The sequence below is a fragment of the Anser brachyrhynchus genome (genome assembly GCF_964034855.1).
Source record: "Anser brachyrhynchus genome assembly, chromosome: 1".
In the NCBI taxonomy this organism is placed as follows: Eukaryota; Metazoa; Chordata; class Aves; order Anseriformes; family Anatidae; genus Anser; species Anser brachyrhynchus.
Window position 1 is genome coordinate 156,495,228 of NC_137694.1, and position 21,150 is coordinate 156,516,377.

The following is a 21,150-nucleotide window of genomic DNA, read 5'->3' on the forward strand; positions in this document are numbered from 1 at the left end:
ACCACCTAGGTGAGCTTAATGACATTTGTGAATGCTGAGCAGCTATTTGATTTGAACTTCTTAAATGTAACTTGTTTAGCCATCCCGTTTTCCCAGAAAATGCCTGGTGTTCAAACAGAGGGGCCCAAATCCAGCCCTGCTTCCCCCTGGGTGCAGAGTCAGAGCTCCTGGGGACAGGCACCAAGAAAAGGCCTCCTTCCCTGAAGGTCCTGTGGCTGGGACAGCTCTCACACTGGGATGTGCATTACTTTCATCTCCCCGATGTTAGAGGCCGAATTAATGTCACCTTGGGACAGGCATGGCGGTGTTTCCTACTGCAAGAGCTGCACTCCCATGTCTCATCCCAAAATAAATGTGGGTTTTTGAATTCAAGGGGTGTTGCCCCTCCATTCTGGATGGGCCACACCTGCTGGCACAGTCTTATGGGTGGCCACGGCTCTCCCTCCGGTCAAACAGGTTGACGAAACTGGGAGAGACGTGGCACTACGGGCAGTAGTCTCCGCATTCATCACATCAAAGCTAAATAGGAGGTGTGCCTGGAGATGGGTTACGTTGGTGGCCCTAATGAGCCACGGAGAGGAGCCCTTCAGGCAGCAGCGTGCGTTTTCACTGCACTGAGACACGTAAATCCATTGCAACGAGGTTTTCACAGCACGTCATTGGGAGGGGAGGAATAAGCATTAATCCTGAAATGCGGTCCTGACAAATGAGGTTAAATTATATATTCTCTGTCTGACTCTTGGTGTAAGGTTTGGATGGTAGTTCTGCTTGATACCAGCAATGGCTAGGGAGAGGTATCTGGAATTCAGTACAGGGCTGTATCTGGTGTCCACTAGACCATTTCAAGAGATCCGATTTCTCTACTCTGAGGTTGTCAATGCCTCTTATCACCTGTCCTTGCCGTGATAACTGTGAGAACTACTTCAAGTGAGGTAGTTCCCATGCAAAAATCTCCTTCATCATTCCTAAGGAAAAGTTATGTATCACTGAAGAAAAAGTTTTTGTTCTACAAAAGTCTGTGCCAGTGGGTGGAAACTAGCAAATTTATCTTGCAGGGAGTCAAGAAAGTGACTTTGGTAAGGACCAGATGGATGTCAGCAGGTGTTCTTTCACCACGTTTTTACCTCAGGGGAGCATTTGATTTTAGATTTTATACAAATTTTCCTTTTCTTGCATTATCTAAAAAATATCGTAATACAAAGAGATGACCTTTAGTCTGGACACTTTTATGTATTCATTTTTGAGGCCTCCTGCAGAAATTCAAGGCTGGTCCACTGGTTTAACAAAGCTTAAACCATGCGTCCGGCTTCAGCTGTACAGTAGGTCCTACTTGTTGCTGTCTTTCTGTGGTTGATGAAATGTATCATCTCTTCCACACAAGTTTCCACTGTAAACCTTTCTGCTCCTAGGCGGACCACGGAGGTTTTTGTACTTCTGCTTTGTGAGCCAGAGATACTGCAGGGAGAAAAGCCACATTAAGCAGCTTCTGAACCGGGTCTTCGAAGAAATAATAAACTGTATCACTGCTGAACCTCTCTTTCTATTGTTTGCACAGGCCTCTATATTAGGCAGTTTATTTTCCCCCACCCTTGCATTCAGAGCCCATATGGTATTCTACTGCCTTGCAAAGACATCAGCAATTTACCCTTGCTGTCCAGGAGACATCAGCTCAATCCAGCTGCTACCATGTTAATGGTGAGGGTTATCTGTGCACACCAAACACTGAGGGTGAGAATTAGGAAAAAATTACCCTGTCCAAGATGAGTGATCCATTTTCTCTCAGAATTAGGGCTGGTTTCTCTGTACTTAGTTTATTTGGGAAGAAATCAGACATTCTGATTTCAGATGATAAAAAAATTTCCAGTGGAATGCCTTGCCCTCAGGAAATGCTGAGTCAACAGAATCAAAACGCTTCACGTGAATGTCTTGACTCTATCAAAAATGTTGACAGAAAGCAGGTAGGCAGCATCCAGGATAGCTACCCAGCCAGAGAAGCAGTCCCACATGGAGAATGGGAGAGATGACAATGGTGGGATGGAGAAGGCTGCTGGCCACAGAAGCTGCTTAGTCCAGCATGGTCCAGCTCCTCTCACGGGGCAGAACAGGTTTCTCTCTGAAGTGCTCCACCAGCATGGGAGGGGGACACAAGAAATACTATATATAATAATTTGCCGCTTCTCTCAGATTTTACACAAAAGCCTGTGCTGCTGGGCTCTGTGGTTGAGCTTTTACGCCAGACATAAATAACGCTGTCAGGAGTTTCTAGGGGAGAGGTGCAAGGCCCAGCTCCAGGATGTTTAGCATCACAAAAATTTCCATCCAAGCCCAGATTATGCAGTGAGCTCACCCTTATTATATTCACTAGTGATTTGAGCAATGGAGTAGAAAGTATACCCTTTAAGCATGCAGATGACAAGATGACTGCCGGCATGCTGGAGTACAGCATTCGATTCAAAGCAATTTACAGAAATTGGAGAAATGGTCTGAAAAAACAGGATGCAATTCAGTGAGGACAAATGAAAAATTTATGTTTGTGGGAAAATAACCAAAACTGCACAAATCAGGACTATCTGCTTAGGCAGCAGTACTGCGGTAAAGAATCGAAGGTCTATGCAGATCACAAGCTGAATATGAGTCAAATATGCTGTGAAAAGGGCAAACAGCAGAGTGGGATGTGGAAATAAGTAACCCTTATTGAGTAACCCTTCTGCTTTGGTAACGTGTCTTGTGTGGTGGTGCACATGGTCTGACTCTGCACTTCAAGAAGGGAGGGGATGGGGTGGACAGAGGTTCAAAGCAAAGCCAACAAAAAGGAAAAGTTTGTGGGACTGGGATTTGTTCAATGTAGAAGAAGCAGCACTGGAGGAAAGAAGACAGAAACCTTCATAATTGTAGCCAAAGAGCAGAATGCCCCCAGCTGGGACTAGCTTGGGAAGATGTCAAACATGAGGCAACACGTGCTGTGGGCACAGGAGTGGTTTGGTAGAGAGAAGATTTGAGAAGAGGTTGGAAAAAACATCTGATGGGACTGCCAAGGATACGACCTTATCTGGGGCAGCAGACAGGCTCCTGAGGAGTTTCCTTCCACCCCACGTCCTGCAATGCCAGCAGGCAAAACCCCTTTGAATCGGGACACAGGATTTCAGGAGAGACAGGCAACTCGCTGCACGCACCAAGATAATCCTGCAGAGGGGAGGTGTCTGCGCTTGGCTTGCTGCACTGACAGAGCCATGAAAGCCAGTGGATTACAGGGCCAGATGCTCTGCTGATGTGAATTAACTTGGCTCCAAAGATGGTGGCAATACACCAGTTTACACCTCCTTAGAAAATTATGTGCAAAATCTGATGCAAAGGCCCCGTTAGCAATTCCCTCGTCAGGTTCTAGCAGGCCATCAGTCATGCCAACATGCAGCAGGAGGATTGTATGTTAGGAAAATGCAGTATAGTAGCTACAACACTTCCCCTGACCCCGAGCAGCTTGCATATGCATGGCACGATTTTTTTGATATCCTTTAGCATATTATATCATTCATTTTAATGACAACAATCAAACAGTGCCTTTTGAAAAAGAAAGAAAAAAGAAAGAAAAAAAGTTAGGGTCAAGCACACAGAGCTTCTTCTAATTGTCTTTTATTTTCTATTTTCTTACTTCTCCTGAGAAGTGAAATCTGTCATATGGTGCTGTGATTTCTTCGCTGTCTCCCTACTATGGCAAACATTAATAGGTACCTTCACAGTATTTATAATAGGCAGTGCCAGCTTTGAGAGCAATGACAAAAATACACTGCATAATTATTCTGTACCATGGAGTACACACAGAGCTTGCTTGTGAAGGTAGGCGGGGGAACTGTTTTCTGCCAACTCTCTGCTTGGGTTGAGAGAGCACGGGGCACACCCTCATCTATTTGCTAGCTACTTTCTTTCAAAGATTCTGCTCCAGCAGGAGCCAGTCCCACCGCAGACCGGCAGCAAAGTGTAACTTTCTGAGTTACATGACTCTGATTTTCCTGTGCTCCACGGTTTTTCCATTTGGCCTATGTAAACCAGCACAGCTGGTCCACCGTTCTTGTCTTCAAAAGGACAGAATGACACTCACATGCTGAAGTGCTGGTGTTTTAGCTGAAACTTTTTCCCTGATGGAGACAAACAGAATACATCAGCTTACGGCAGAGATCTCCAGCTGACCAGGCATGGCAGATAAGCCTGGTGCTTTGTTTGTTCAAGTCCTGCAAATCTCAAGAGTAGGAGTAGGAGATCTGACCAAAGCCCAGGATTGGCCCCAAAGCTCTGGGTGAAAGCTAGCATGGAAAGGCAAAGCAAGAGAAAGCTTCTGCAGAAAAAAAAAAAAAAAAAAAGAAAGAAAAGTGTATCCCTTTTGTTTATTTGATTTAGATGAACCCAAAAGAGTCAGAGGAAAAAGGCTAGATTTAAAATAAAAATGAAGAAGTGAAAGCATTAATTCCACAGGCTCAGCTTGTAGGAATTATCTCCTCGAAGGCTATTTCAACAATCCACGCCTCCACCCAGCCTGAATTGTTGGAGAGCCATTTATTTGCTCAAGGATAATAATGCTTAGCACGTAAGCATCATTTAAAGAGCACGAGACTCTTCCAAAGGCAGGGCAGATTCTTGTTGAGTGACTCTCAGGGGGACACCAGCAGAGCACCCTGAAAGCAGGGGAACAAAGGGAGCTGCCTTCAGAAATGGCATGTGAGGGTGCACATGGTGTGGTCCATGGTGGGCTGAGGGCAAGAAAGTCCCTGAAACTTGGTTTATCAGCCTTAGGGGCAACAGAATGCTCCGAGAAGGTAAGCATCTTCAGCAGCTTTGGGTTGCCTTGCTCTAACTGGTACAGTGGTGGTCTGAGAAGCCATCGCAACCAGAAATCCAAAGAACATGATCAAATGTTATCTCCAGAGAGGTGGTGGGTGCAGGAAGGAGCAAGCTGAGGTATGTTGGTAGCAGGGCTGCAGAGATCAGCATGGGAACACGGTAATGCAGGGGTCTTCTGCACAGCTAAGGGCTTGTGTTAGCTGAGGGATGAGCACCTGGCTAATTGTAAAACTGATTTCTGTGTGCATTAAATTCACATGTAGATGGTTGTGATGGTGCAAGTCATCTGAAGACAAAGTTTTATTAGAGTGGCATAAAGCAAAGGGCAGACTTCCCTTCACTTGCCATAGCACCCTGGAAACAAATTACAGCAGCAATGGCAAGAGAATATATCTTCAATGACTACAAACTTGCTTGGACACTGGAGGCCACATTGCTAGCACCCTTTGCTGAATCCTGTACTGACATGTCACCGGAAGTCAAATATGCACATCTCATCTCATAAGAGTTTATAGACTGCTCTGTCTTTGAATTAAAAACCAGAATAACAAGGCAGCAAATCGGTCCTCTCTGTTTTCAGAGCAGCTAAGCTGGGTCATTTTCAGGAAATGCCCCATTACCTAAAACAATTACAACCCTTGACACGTCTTCGATGAATTTAGTTTGTGTTTTAATGTCTGCTGGGAAAACTTTACCCAGCACAGCTGCTATGTAAGACTGCTTCATAGCTGGGTGCTCCCGCAGCATTTTTTATTCACCAGTTTATGGTCTTGCCCAAGCTGTACCAAGGTACCTGAGCACATATGCTGGCTTTAAGCAAGCAAATTGTCCCATTGCCTTTCTTCTCTCTGCTCCCCATGGCTCAACTCATTGCCTGAAAGTTCAGTGCTCATCTAAGGGCTTCAGTGGATTTTGTGTTCTTCTGTGCCCTGTAGTCAATGAGTACCAATTCACTTCAAGGACTAGTGTTAGCCATAAAATTGTGCCTCAGATCCATATAGGCTATTTTTGGAACTGTATTGAGCTACTTCTGTTCAGCTGATGTGGCAGCACTGCTTATATTCCAGATTATACATGCAATTTTCTGAAGGTAAAATATTCTCTTCCAGAAGTTTTCATTAGCAGTCTCTATTACCTACATAATTGGATGGCAGCATTTAGAAGTGATTAATTTAGACTTAACATGCATTTAGGGATTAAAAAATGCTGCCCTTACCAGTCTGTCTCAGGGGAGAAATGTGAAGGGAGAGCTGGAGTTGGTTTTCCTGTGTGATGAAGATGCACAGTATCATTCTCAACAGAATTGAGCATCTCTTGATGGTGGTCTGATACCAACTGTAATTAGGTGTTCAATCACATACAGAGTAAGATCAGCCAAACATATGCGTCTCTGCTAAGGGAAATAGCCCGTGGAAAGATTATACATTTGCTGAACCAAAAGTAAAATGTATAATGAAAGCTCATAACGCTCCGGAGCCTAGCACTTGCCCAACAAACTGTCTATTTTCCTACACTGCAATTAATCAGAGTTATCCTTGCTATTCCCGCTGCGCCACACCGTGTGCTGCCATGTCTGAATGTCTGACCCAAAGCCCAGGGTCACCGTCAGGAGCCTTTTACTTACACCCGTTGATTTTAGATCAGATTTTTTTGAGATGGGAATGGCCCCTGAGGTGAAGGAGCAGCTTGTCAGCCCTCACACCTGCAAGTCCTAATTACAGCCAAGTCCAGCAGTGATGTTGAGATATCACAAAAAGCCCTGCTATGACCTCTTCTGCCCCAATGCCTGCAGAAGCTAACAGCCAGCCCATGCAAAGGAAAGAGTCATTGTTTGCAACCAGCCACGTGTGATTTAACAGAACAAAGCAAAATAAAGGCATTGGACTTTGTTCTCCACTTCTGTATTCTAGATCGCAAGTTTTTGAAGCAGACTGTGTGCTCCCGGTACTCGAACTCATCTCTTGCCCTGTGTGTCCTCTTTACCCTGCCATCACAGAAGGAAAAATACAACATGTGTTGTACTCTCTCTGATAGCTGACCCAGCCTATACTGTAATGTTTTAGGAGGAAATATCTACTTAATAATCCTGCTACCAAATCATGCCTGTTTCCTTTCTATACAGTGACCAAGGGCAACAGTTATATACGCATGTAAACTCTGCAGGATTTTGTAATGGTTGTTTCAGGGAAGGTGCAAATAGCTTCCTTGTTGCTGTTGGCTGGTCTTTGCAATTCTTTTCAATGGTCATCAAGTTTGGGAAAATGGCAGCACATCTGACAAATCAACCCTCCACGCAACCTCACTGCCGGCACGAGCTGGTCTGCTCCTGCTGTCCTCCTCTTGCCCCTGGCCAGTCCCCATTGCTGGAGCCAAAGCATTCACAGGAGAAGCCACAGCCACTCACCAGCGCACCAGAAAGAGAACCCAGGAATAAGAAAACTGGTTTGTTTTCCCTCAGCTCACTGAGCCAACACATCCCATGATTGCACCACTGAAATATTTATTTTTTTTTCTTTAAGACGAGAGGAGAGAGGTAGTGCTGCCAATGCTTTTGACAGCAGCCTGAAATTAGGGCCACTGAAGCCAGCTGTGAAACTACAGGATGTAGTTTCTCTCCGCGGCATGGAGAGGGGAGCTGGGCAAGGATAGCCTTAAAGCATGAAAAGGTCCCTGCTTTTGGTAAGAATCAGACTGGTCTACCTGTAGGCAGACTTAAAAGATCCACGAAAATGAGGTGGGGAGACTACTGGTAAGGAAGAAAGACCCCAGGCTGAAGAGCAGAAAGTCACGTTGGAGTGTCAGCCTTCATTCACAGAGATCCTGCACAACGCCAGGCAAGTGATGTTCAGACATTCACAAGTGGATGTGAATTGTTCGTTTGTACAAAGCTTCCCAAGTGCCTGACACAAGGGCCTGGCCCAATCAACGGCTGCAAATCAAGCCAATGTTTCCGAAGGTCCATGCTCAGGGAGGAGATGATGAAGCTCTGGGGAAGGGTCAAGCGAGGTCTGGGGCAGGTAGGAGGCAACACAGTCCCTTTAGGCATGAATGAGACAAGATTTGGGTAGGCTAAAATGCACAGCTTGGTCTCCATGCAGAGCTGCTCTGAATGACCTCACAGTAGTGCCCCTTTCTTGGAGCTGGTCTGAAAATAGAGTTTTTTTTCTCTTTTCCCACCCATGGAGGTGACCCCAGAGCCTGTTCAAAACCCCATAGCCCTGGATCCCTGGCAGTTATGGCCATGGTGCTGGGAAAGCCCACTTCTGTTTCATGTCCACCGCCACCACCAAGGTGGGATAAATACCAGCCCCTGCTGCACGGGGGTATAATGGATTAAGTATGGACACATTAAATGATCCCTAGCTATAATTAGCTCCCTCTGTGCTTATTAGGCCACAGCCTCATACCAATGATTTCTAATGACACATGCAGTGTCTAGGAACAGGGTAATAGCTATTTAAAAAGTTGCTGATCCCCCAGCTGGTACATGACAATGTATTTTACAATTATGGAGAAACTTCAGACATTTTTTTAAAGCACTCTAGGCATTGACCTAGAGAAAAGCTTGGTCAAATGAGAACAGAATAATAGTAACAGATAGATAATGTTCTAGCTGTCAGACTGCTGCTCCAGTCTTAACTGTGCTCACTACCGCTCTTTCCCTACAATATGACTATCAAAATAAATAATATTCTCCCAACTCAGGCTGATGGTGCAGGCACGCGAGAGAGTCAAGATGGCCTTCCTAAAAATATTCTTATCTATATGGTTCTCCGTAACTGCACTAACAAGCCTACTCTTTAGAGGTGAAATCTGGATCATACACCTCATCATTGAGTAGGACCTATGAGATGTACCAGGGCTACCAGGCTGCACAAGGATGGGCAGCTGGAGCCTTTTTGTAAGTACCAGGCTGCAAGAACAGGGATTGAAACCTACAGTTTCAAAATGCAAGATACTACGATTTTTCTTTTCTTTTTGTCTTTTTTTTTTTTTTTTTTAATAATCTCTTTTGATCTTGTTCCTCAAGCTAAGGTTGGTAATGAGATTTTTATTCAAGAAGAGTCTTTTGGTTCAAGAAACATGGATGATTGTAGCTCTTGAGAATCATGAAGCAAAGGCTCAAAAGAAAATAAGTTTTCAACTTCAGCCATCTCAGTAGTAACTGGTCAGCATTAACTATATAATCTATTCACCAAAAACAAGCAGAAAGTATGACACAGGTCCTGAAAAGCACATCATGCCAAAACTTCATTTCTTGCATGAGGTGAAAATTAGACTTTGTTAGACATTTGTTTTTAATGCAGAAACAGTATGTCATAATATTTTTCACCTAACCTTGAAATGGCAACACGCCTTATTCAGTTTGGTGATCAGGTTTCGCTTCACAGGAACCAGAGAATAAATTTAATTTTCTCATTTACAAACACATGGACGCATGCATACACGCTAATTTAAATGTGATCTGCTGCTATTTGAATACTACAGGGCTACCTCAGCACACAGAACTGCTGCCAGAAAAGCGTGATCTGTCCTCAGAAGGCAAGACAGCATGAGGGACAGAGGGCAAAAGATATCTCCTGCAACCACCCAGGTCTAAAAGCTGATATCTAAGCCAGTGGCTGATGTTTTATACCATTCTCCTAATTTACTGCCACACGGAGTCTCGGTCTGCCAGGGAGCGAGTGTATATGATTGCAAAGCAATACTAAGTCCTGTTTCACTGTAAGGAAGACATAAATACATTTCATTTGTAGTGCTCTTTGCTCACAGCAATGAAAGAGAGAAGCAGAATTGCAGGTTTTCAGGTAAGCAATATTTCTCCATTTTCAGTTTGGAGGGTTCAAGGTTGCAGAGAAGAACAGATCAGCAGTACAAGGAAACTAAACTTGGGATGAATCAAATATTATAGAAGATTTTGTCTAGCTTTATTTAAAATATATCAGTTAAAGATATAAATGTGGGTGACAGTGGTGTCACCAAGCAGCAGAAAAGAGATAAAATGTGTATATCCCTAGCTTTTGTCTGAACATTAATCTGAATTTGTGTAGAGCAAGCCTCAGCTTTTGCCAAATACATCTTATAGCAAAGCTGCTATACCTGAGCTAATGTTTGTGTTAAAAAGTATTACTCTGTTAACTAAGTTATGGGGACACTGTTCAAATTTCTCCCAGCAGTGGTCCTGAATAACAAAATGATATCCATCTTTCTGACTGGTTAGGATGAGATCGTTCCTGTTGTGTTACAGCCTTAATGACTAGCTTTGTCAGAGAAAATCTGTATGTTCTATCAGTCTTTGGGATAATGCAGAAACTGCCATAGAGGCAATACGCTAAATGTTGCTAAATGAATCACGTCAAAAACTAATTCTATACAGAGGACTTCCAGGACAGCAATAAGGTACAATTCTGATTTTTTAAAATTAGTTTTTTAAATGCAATGTCTTCATCTTGGTTGTTCAGTGTAATACTGATTTAACATAAAGGCTGTCTTTCTGAGACAAGAGAGGGGAATTTGGGCTTGACAGTACCGTGTCTTGCACTTTATTAAGCCACTTAAAACTGTTTTCTCAGATGGACTAGTTCAGGTTCTGTAGGAGTGGTTCTCACCTGAGACGCTGAAGACCCACGCTTTTGCCTCACTTGAGATATGTAAAGGCTAGACATCCAATTCCATCTCCTTGGGCTGCTTTTGTCATCAATGGAGACAAATATGTATACCAAAAGAGTAAATCATTTATCTTAGAAACTTCTCTTATGGGAAGATATATTATGCCCTGGAGGAACCTAGATCTCTCTCTCGATGATAAAGGGGGGCTTAGGATGACTGGCTCCAGTTTAAATGTCTAACTTTTACGAGTCTGAAGTTAGATGAGATAATTTCATCCTTGGTTACCATTCCCTCAGGTTAAAACAGTACCCAGAGAGGTTATGTCCTGAACTCACTGTGGAGAGATCCAAATTGGCCATGGCAGATCAGAAACCATTTCAGAGACAAGTCTATCTAGTTGCAATTCACATGAAATGGGAGGCAAGAGCAATGCCTTTAGTCAGTATCTGCGCTTTCCACCTTTCTTGTGCTCTTTGAGAAATACTTTTTAGTCATTAAAGTCAGTTTTACGCCACTATATCACTAACAAGCCCAAACTTTCTCTAATTTCCTAAAAGTCTTCTTTCTGCTCTTGTAGGTTTGTGGATAAGCAGCATCTTCAGTTGTCACCTTCCTTGCAGGAGATTAAATAAAGCAAAGGTAAAATTAATCATCATCAAAATTAAAGGAGGGGTGGAGGGGGAGGAGGGGGAAATTAAATTTGGAGTGGGGGGATCTAGGTAAAAGCTGTGTATGTTAACATATCCTTGTTCTTTCCCCCTATTATACTTTGTTTAACATATGACATTTGCTCCAACAACAGAAGATTTAATTGAATTCATTTGTTCTAACAAATCAGTTAAAATTGAATGTCTGATTTTTGTAAAGCTTTACGAGGATTTCTTCAAACATGGCACCTGAAGGCACAGACAATTTTACTGCTCTGCCAGGCCACGCAGACCCTTTGACAAGTTGCAAAGATGAAGATTTCTTACAGGTGAAATCGTACCTCTCTGTCCTTTACAGCCTAATCTTCCTGGTGTGCTTCCCAGGGAACATTGTGGCCATTTTTGTTTATTTTGTCAAGATGAGGCCCTGGAAAAGCAGCACCATCATTATGCTAAACCTGGCTATCACTGACCTATTGTATGTAGCTACTCTTCCTTTCTTTATACACTACTCTGCTAATGGAAATAACTGGATTTTTGGAGACTTCATGTGCAAGTTTATTCACTTTGGTTTCTACTTCAACATGTACAGTGGTATTATCTTCCTTAGCTGCTTCAGCATCTTCCGCTTTTTTGTAGTCGTCCACCCAATTAGATGCGTTTTTGTTCAAAAACGGAGGTGGGCAGTGGTGACCTGCATAGTAGTTTGGATGATTTCCCTGGCAGCCATCAGCCCCTTGGGCATCTTGATTGCCACGAAGCACACGGAGAACAGGACCATCTGCCCAGACCTGTCTTCTGCTGAGGACTTTGACACTAGTTGGTGGTATAACTGGCTGCTGACAGTGTTTGGTTTCTTCTTGCCCCTGCTGACAGTGACTCTGTGCTATGTGCTCATTATTTACACCTTGGCTACGGGGCCCCACACACAGACTTGCTACAAACAGAAGGCTCGCAGACTCGCCATCGTCCTCTTGGTGGTCTTCTACGTGTGTTTCCTCCCCTTCCACATCTTTCGGGGGATTCGGATCGAGCTCCGAGGACAAGCAGCTAGCTGCCACTTCAAGAACACTATCCTTTTTATGCTCATTCTAGCTAAACCTTTAGCAGCACTAAATACGTTTGGAAACTTACTGCTCTATGTAGTGACAGGAGACAATTTCCAGCAGGCGATCCTCTCACTCCTCAAGTTTTGGACACACAAGAACCTGAAATAGAAGAGACTGATGCCATAAAAGGCATGCCATAAAAAGCTATGGAGGAAAGGTCCAAAGCTGCCCATAACCATCTCTCTGCCGTCACAGCACACAACTTAACTTTGCTGATGCCAAAACAGAATTTATCTACTCTGTGTTTTAGATTTACACATTTATTGTCATCAAAACCAACCAACCAACCAAACAAACAAACAAAAAACACTTCAAATGTAAAACAAAACTTTAAATAAAACTCTACAGAAAAAAAAAATTCATCAAATATTTCACTGGATTTATTTCTTGAATTCTTGGTGTTTCTTTCGGAGAATCCTAAAATCATAGAATGGCCAACAGCTCCAGCAAAACATCAAAATTAAAAAAAAAAAAAAAAAGTTGCTTATTAGTAGCAGATTCACATTCAGGATAGGATTAATTTAATTTAATTTTAGTAACTCAGACATTAAGTGTCCCATCTAAGCTAGGTGCCTGCCTTTGACTTTCATTACTAGGTTAAAGGTTGGAGTAGATGATATTAGAGGTTTTTTCAACCTAAATCACAGAATCATAGAATCATTAAGGTTGGAATGATTCTACTATTCTATGACTTCTTTTCTAATCAAAGAAGAGGGGTAGGATGCTCCAGAGGGCAATTCATCACACCAGTCTTAGACCTGCAGGAGGGTTCATCTCACATCCCTGGAGACCTTGACAAGATAGGTGTCTATATATAAGCTAATCACCTTGGCCTCCATTTATAATTTTCCACTATAGAGGAGAGAAATGAGCAGTTTTAGAGCGTGATTCACCTAATTATTCTTGATGCCTGCATTTAGACAAGATGAATCATGACCTAGAGTGCCTGTTTCTCAACGTTGGCCATAAAAGGTAAGCAATCAGACACAGACCCAAATGTAGATGGGTTACTTTTATATAGTACAGAGTGGGATGTATTACTCTCCAGAGGCGGCTAAGAGGGGAGCTTACACAACAAGACCCTATTCAGTGCCTTCAGAGATCTCTTGAAGATTAATGGTGCAATAATACAAAACTGCTTAGATTAGGATTTAGATTTGGTTTAGATCAGACATTAGGAAGAAGTTCTTTACTATGAGGGTGGTAAGGCCCTGGCACAGGCTGCCCAGAGAAGCTGTGGATGCCCCATCCCTGGAGGTGCTCAAGGCCAGGCTGGATGGGGCTTTGGGCAGCCTGGTCTGGTGGGAGGTGTCCCTGCCCATGGCAGGGGGTTGGGACTGGATGGTCTTTAAGGTCCCTTCCAACCCAAATCATTCTGTGGTTCTGTGATAAGTGGATGGATGCATAAATGGCCCAAATCCATGGACCTTTGCCAGTTTCTTTACTCAATGGATCTCTGCTTCATCACACCAGACAGTTGGACTTGATGATCCTGAAGGTCTTTCCCAATCTAGATGATTCTATGATTCTAAGGAACAGCTTTGGGTAATAACGTACCTGATGAGCAAAATGGGCCATTTCACAGGAAAAAAAAAATAATAGACTCACAGGAAAATACAAGTCTAATACTTGCAGGCACCAGCTGAGGAACCCCAGACAACAGCAGTACAGAGCTGTTATCAGCATAATATTTAGAGCCCAAAAGTATGACAACAGAGTGATTCATCTATCAAGTATTTCAACACCCATATTTCAAGTTTCATTACTTTTGCTCTTCACTCCAAAATGTTCAGTAATCAATGGCAACCCACACTGCTGCAAGGCTTTCATGAGACCCTTCTGGTTGTGCAGTCCTTCTATGTGTGGCCTTGTCTTTAAGCAACCACCAGACCATTTTTCCCATTACACGCGTGCCCGAGTGACTGGCGAATAGTCAGTGACTCATCTGTGGCATGGGGAGCCCATTCATTGCTCCTCTCAGTGCCAGCAGCATCAGCACCTAGGGGAGAACAGCAAGCAACAGACACAGCAGGGAAAGGAAAGAATATGAGAAACCATCCCTGGCATGCTAAGAGAGATGGGGAAAGGAAGAACAGTGTTTATCCAGGTTAGAGTAGAAAATGGGCTGTGAAGGAAGGGTTCTGTCAGGAAATGGAGGAGGAAGCCATTTCTGCAGAAATAGCCCCTGTGACTTTCATTCACCCCTAGCTATTAGTCAAGGCAAATTTTAAAATGTCTGCAGGGTGCAGCATGGCTGTGACCACTACCCATTCTCAAACTGTGGATAAGAACCTTAGGTGAAGAGGGTAAATCACCTAAAGCAGGCCTGAAGAGATGTTACATGTGGCAAACATCTGCTGAACATGGCATCTTACCTGCTTTTTTTTTTCAGTTTACAGTATCCTATGCAAAAAAAATAAATATATATATATATAGAGAGAGAAAGAACAAGATGATACATCATGTTTTAAGCCTCTGTTTCATATAAATTGAAGTGTTTTTATTAACTCAATTGCACCTTACTTAAAAATCTACATTGTGTAGATTGGTTCTTCTGAAGTTTGAGGTAGAAAAGGAACTGCCTCTGTTTTTGCAGGAATGATAGGAGCAGTTTTTGCTTTTAACTTTAAATGAAGCTCTGCATTAGTACCTTTCAGCTTTACCTGATATTTTCCAGAAAAAAAATTATTCAGCACACTCATTTGTTCTTACATCCAGGCTATGCACTCTTTTAAAATGCAAAATGCCTCGAACATCTTCAGTACTAGCATCATTGCCTGGAATGATTTGGGCAGATATCATCCTGAGCTGGCAAGGGGATGAACCAAATCTTGTTTTCTGTACAGTCAGTGAAGAACAGATATATAAATTAATTGATTGAAAATGGTACTGTTACAATTTCAGTAGTAGTCACAAAAAAAAAAAAAAAAAAGAGAGAAAAGGAGATGTATACGAGAGTCCTGCCTGCCCCCTGCCCCACCAGTCAGTTCTGGCCTTCAGCTTCTAGGAAGAAAAGGGAAAGACTAAAACAATGCTATCAAGAAACTGCTAGCAGCTGACATGAATGTCAGGTCCAACAGCAGAACATAATCCCAATATTTTAAGATTTTCATCACCACGGATAGGGAGAACAGTTTAGCTATATTAATATTTTATTAATTTCTGATTTGACATCCGTATGGATTTCATGTTCTTTTAGCTTTAATTTTTAACATTCTCATAATTTGTCAGAATTGCTACAATGAAAAGGCTTGAGATTTCTTCTAACAACCTCTAATACTTTTGCAATGGGGGACAAGAAGATTTAAGTTAACCAAGTTCAAGAAAAAAAAGGCAGGCCTGTAAACTCAGTCTGCTAAGGACTGGGTAACAGTCCTTAAATAAGTATCATAGTACAGTCATTTACTGCTTATGTTTGTGATGCTCTCACAAGTCTGGAGCATAACTACATTCACATAGTAAACCACAGAGATACAGAGTCAAAATAAATATATTTCTGTCCTCAACAAAGGCCCAGATCCAGACTTTCTAACCTGCTTGTGAAAACGTGCAGAAGGAAGCAAGGTACCAGAAGAGGACAAGGCTGACTTTTTTTTTCAGTAAGTACAGAGTTTCTATGTTGTCTGATTCCCAGCAATAATTAAAACAGAAATGGTAGCTTATAATATGATTCCTTACATAACCAGCAGCAATCACTCTTGTAAAGCAAATGGTAAGTCTTGGGAATATCACTGTGTGTATACCACGTTGGCCATTTTGTTCTGCTCTCATCTTTGGACTGACCCTGGGGATGTTTGCAGGGGCCCTGCTCCCGTGGGGATTTTCCACTGGCCTGTTTAAGGCAACAGATCCACCTCTGGAAGTGCAGGAGGCAGCGTTTTAACCCCTTGGGCAGATCCACCAGCCCCATCTCCATTAAGAGGCCTAACTACCAGAAAGCAGGAGCAGAGGGAGGAGGCTGTAGCCTCAAGGAAACATCAGAGAGCGAAACATGTTCTCCACCTGTCTCTACCAAGTCACTTTCCATTGGGAAGGAAAACAGTGAGAAATCTTTTTACACAGGCGTAGGAGAAACCCAGCTGGCGCCAGCAGCACGACAGTGGCAGATTGTCAAGCCTCTCCCCCACAGCTGCCTGTTAGCAACGTGGGACTCGGGGACTCAGCCACCATGCCAATGAAGGAGGGGACAAGGCGAGTCTCACCAGGTGTATGACATATGCACCTCATTTGTCCCCTATCTCTTAGGAAATAGTAATATCTCTATTTTTAGGATGCTTAAAGAGCCCAGCAGACTGTCCAACCCTACCCCAGCAAGTACCCTGGACTGACTCCAGACCCATAAACGTGCATGGGAGTGTCTGAGGGACAGTGAAATGGGGAGGGGAGAAAAACCTGTCTCCACTCTGCTGAGACTCTAACCTTCTCCGAATAAACATGAGCCCCTTCCCTTTTCCTTTTCTAATGCTGTTTTCTCTCTTCTCTGGCAGCCCATGCTCTGGGATACCTCTGCAGACCCCACAGGGAGCAGGAGGTATGGCTCCACATGCCCAGCACAGCTGTGAGGAGGAATGGCACTGCACACACCAGTGTCTGATTTGGGATAGCAGCCCACAAACCCACAAAGTAAGCTGATCATGTGGTTTAAGTGTAACCACACAAAGATGGACGTATAAAATGATCTTTGCTCTTGCAGCAGCAGCGGGAGAAAAGAAGCTTCTGCTAATTCATCAACTCTCTCTATTCCCAAGGAGTAAACCTGAGCCTCAATTAAACATATCATTATTTAAGCACTGTATTTAAAAACTATGACCGTCAGTAACCTTTCTTTTGGTACATGTACAAATCCTATGCAAATAGCCATTAAGCATATCCCAACAGATCCCTCCACAGATTTCCACTTCATGAAACCACCTACCCAAACATTAACCTCAGTGGCTGTTCATCAGTTTGCACATGCAAACCCTGAGGAACAGTGACAAGGATGACTTAACTTAAAGACACATGCACTAGTCTGAGAGCCTGAAACAGGAGTTCGGGCATTAGCCATAAATTATGGTGAAGAGTTGAACCTGTTCTTTAAAACCTTCCTGAATTCCCGTGGCATCTTGGGCCAGCATCACAGGGATGATGGCAACAGCAACATAAATCATGGGGTTGTACAGTGGAAGGAAATGAAAGCATTAGGTGGGTATGAATTTCACCTGGATCTGCCAATGGAAGGGTAATGGGAAACCACAGATCTTTGCAGCCTTTGTTCTCATTCCTGCCTGCCACAACCACTGCAGAAGGTTTAGCTCCTGCAGCTCTTCACCTGTGTCTGGGGTGTGATTTCTAGCAAGTGTGCACACGGAAACCCAGGGCTGATTTATGCCACTGGGGGTTTTCTCTGGGGAGGGAACAATGCCACGGTATGGCTTGGCCAAGTCATCTACCAGCAGAAGAGCGAGGATCAGTCTGGCCAGGAGCACAGCATTAAGCCGAGCTGGTGTGACTGACTCACGGGTAAATCAGTGCTGCGTGAGCTTGAAAGCTGTCTGGTCCTAGAGCTGACCGACCCTCCTGTCTACCAGCAGAGAGTCACTTTATCTCCCCTTAATTATTTCCCCTGCCACATTTTATCCGCTTAAAGTTATAAGCTCTTTGGGGCAGATGTCTTAGAGAGCATTTGCACAGCAGGATCAGAATTCCAAATGGGCCCTCCTGGCATTATGAAAATTCAATCAAGGGCTTATGCCATAAAAATGTAAACGATGTAGCTACTTCTCATTTGTGCGTATAGAGACACATAAACACACATGCAGATACAGACACACGGGGAAGGAGCACCTGATGCAAAAATATAATTCTTTTAAAATAACAGTGCTATGTTATGCTTAAGCTCCTTCCTTTAGATATGAATACACATTTTACTTGTGCCTTTTCTCTCCTGTACAAAACCAGCATGGCACTGGGGACAGAGGTTGCCTGAACAGAAATTACCTTTCAGGACAAAAACCAATTACCACAAAATAATTGTAGCAATGGGCAAAATCTTCTGAAGCAGTTTTCAAAACAATATGGCGATGTACTGGGTTAAACAAACATTAACAGTTCCCAGATATAATTTTCTGTCATGTACAAATTAATGAGGTTTTACTACTGATTCTAAGACCAAACTCTAACTATTCTGTCTTGTTTACATTTAATATTGGTAGCACCTGGCCATTTAGCTTCTTTTTTGTGCCATGGAAACAAGCAGTATTTGCCCATGTGATAAATGATAATGTTCTGTACTAAAATGGATTTGGCTGTGTATCCAGGGGGAGGTCATTCAAGTGTGGGGTATTTGCTTGTGTAAATTTTGATATAAATTTTGCTGTTGAGATGTTGATATTTCAAGACGATTGTGTGGCTCATTTCTGCACTGCAAAATAGAGTGTGTCTCACTGTCCAAGCAGTTTAGGTTTACTCATGTACTTAGAATACAAAGAGCATCCTTATCTGACCTGTTTCAAATGCACAACTTACATTACATCACCCTCTTAGGGTGACTATTTTTGCTTTCTGTAAAGGAACTACTTCTTTTTCCTCTGAAGAAAATGGAAGTGTCCCTATGACATCCCTTTTTGTTCTAATTTAAGTTTCCTTTTTTTTTTTCTTAGTCATCCTAGGTAAAATTCCATCAACTGACTTAGATAAGACGCGGCCCTAGTTTGAGGTAGCTGTCATGGGTGGTTTTACAGTCAGCAGGAAGATGTGGCAGCCTGGGGAGTCCAGTCCATCCCTCCTACAGTGGACCTGATGAAATGTGCCTCCAAAATGCCTGCACAGGCAGTTAGCAGTGTCCATGTTTCTGACTTCAGTGCCCAGGCTTTGACATGATGAATCTGGTCCACTGTGTCTGTGGAAATATAGGCGCAGGTTCCGATGTTAGGACAATTTTTAAAGTATATCATGAATTTTTACAATGCCTTCTGGGTAATCAGTACCTTCAGTTAAACTAGTTTAGGAGGTCTGTTTTATATCAGTTTGCCTTGCAAAAGGAGAGGCTGCAGTTATGTGAAAAAGAATATAGAATGTCCTATGTGCATTCTCTGTGTGTGTTCTACAGAGAAAAAGAGTATATAAAGGAACATGTGGAATTGTGAAGAAATAATAAAATAAAAAAAAAGGTATACAAGCATTTAAAGACAACAGCCAGCTCAAACATTTGGTTCGTGAGAGTCAGGACAACCCAGGCTCTTCCCCTATGCCCAGTCCTCCCATCAAGTAGCGTCCCAACCTCCCTGCACACACCTGAGGGGGAATACACCCAATTTAAGAGGTTTTTTCATTGTGCTTGCTATTCATCTGTGTGAATGGGACCCTGCTGTGTGGGAGACTGCAGGGCAAGATAAGGTAGGGAGGGAGGGTGTTGACTACTGCGCAGATTTGTGCTTAGATTTGGGTTTGGGCTCTGGAAAGTAGTGGGAAGGGAGTAGAAAATGATGGCAGAAGCCCTCTGTAGCATTAGAAAGAACCCGTGAGTTGCAAGAAAAAGCAAAAACTAAGAGAGAATTTGAGCTTTCAGGATTAAGAAAAAGTATGAAAAGCTATGAGCAAAACACAAATAAAATAAACCGTGAGCGAGCCATCTCAAGGGAAGAAGGACCTCAGGGTAAACACAGGTGCAGGTACACACACACATGGGGTTAAGAGCCTGAAAAGCTGTTCAGAAGGGTTGCTTATTGTGTCCAAGTCCTGGCTGTGCATATTTGAAATATCACCGCTCTGCACCTCTGCAAACTCCCTGACTTTGCAGGAGAGCTTTTCTGAATGGTCCTAAGAGGAGCTCGTGAGAAAGGGACTTTTCATTAGACCCCTTTAATTTGGCGTAGCACTGAGATGGGACACGCTCTGACTGACACCCTAGATGGGATATAAAACATATTAAGGAAATTCAGAGGTATAATTTATGGGAAATTCCTTCCTGTAATGTAACTAAACTATTAAATTTCTTCATGAGACTTCTGAAGCACATAATTGTCGGCAGCAAAATCGAGGGGCTGCCAAGTGCCTGAGAAATATAGGTGCCGGGGAGATTAAAATGAGTGGCAGCCTGCAGGGTGACAGCTGCTGGAGAGATATCTTCACCACCTGTGGAACCTGCTCCTGAACTGACAAATGTTAATGCTCATTCCTAATACTTGGTAATCTCTGAGCTACACGTCTAGTTACAAACTGACACAGCTGAAAATTTGTCTCGGTTGCACCCAAGCAACACCCACATCAGAGCATGCAATACAAAAATAGCTCCCATTTACACAAAGGTAGTGCAACATAACGGCTGAGACAAACACTGTAAGAACACAGAGGAGAGAGCTGCAGAGGCATGTATGTGACTTATTCCTCATGTTATACAGCCTTTGCTGTGTTGTGTTGATCCAGCTGTTTTTACACTGTCCATCCAATATTAACCTCCAATATTAACAATATAGACCTTGTGCTCATCCCAGACTCATCGTTCAGCCTCATGGGGCCACGTGCACTTCAGCCTGAGTATCCCTTGCAAACAGCATAGCTCACAGTCCAGGCATGAGGACGGGGTCTGCAGCATCACCCTGACGTTCCCAGCTGCTGTGACACCCACCAGCCTGCCCCCCATTGCCTCTCCACCTCTCCAGAATTCACACGGGGGACCTCTTCCTTTTTCCTGGAGCCAGGAAACCATTTTCTGGTTTACCTTTACGGTTCTCTCTCCATGTGATCCCCTTAACTTCTATTTTAAGATGAAGATTTGCTTATTATTCAGTTCTCATTTCTGAGGCAGCAGTCATTTGTCACAAAGTATGTATCTCTATAAATATTACCGCATGGCTGTCACCCTGACATGTCTGGTAGACAGTTTTCTGGCACAGACTAACCACACCGGGGCTGGCTAGGGCCACCACTGCCAGCTCTTGCCTTCCACTTAGGCAGCACATCTGAGCAAA

At 43.3% G+C, this 21,150-nt stretch overlaps 1 protein-coding gene across 2 annotated transcripts; it reads left to right on the plus strand.

The window, feature by feature from the left end:
• The first annotated feature begins 4,646 nt into the window (after window positions 1-4,646).
• LOC308188007 (2-oxoglutarate receptor 1-like) lies at window positions 4,647-12,557 on the plus strand. Of its 2 annotated transcripts, none has more exons than XM_080576530.1 (2): window positions 4,647-4,710; window positions 11,282-12,557. In XM_080576530.1, the coding sequence occupies exon 2, from the start codon at window positions 11,333-11,335 to the stop codon at window positions 12,305-12,307; it is 975 nt and encodes a 324-aa protein (XP_080432656.1). In that variant the 5' UTR covers window positions 4,647-4,710; window positions 11,282-11,332; the 3' UTR covers window positions 12,308-12,557. The 2 variants fall into 2 exon arrangements, with proteins under 2 accessions (XP_080432656.1, XP_080432657.1); XM_080576531.1 differs by lacking the exon at window positions 4,647-4,710 and adding an exon at window positions 11,019-11,082 and having other exon boundaries at window positions 11,311-12,557.
• The last annotated feature ends 8,593 nt before the right edge of the window (window positions 12,558-21,150 follow it).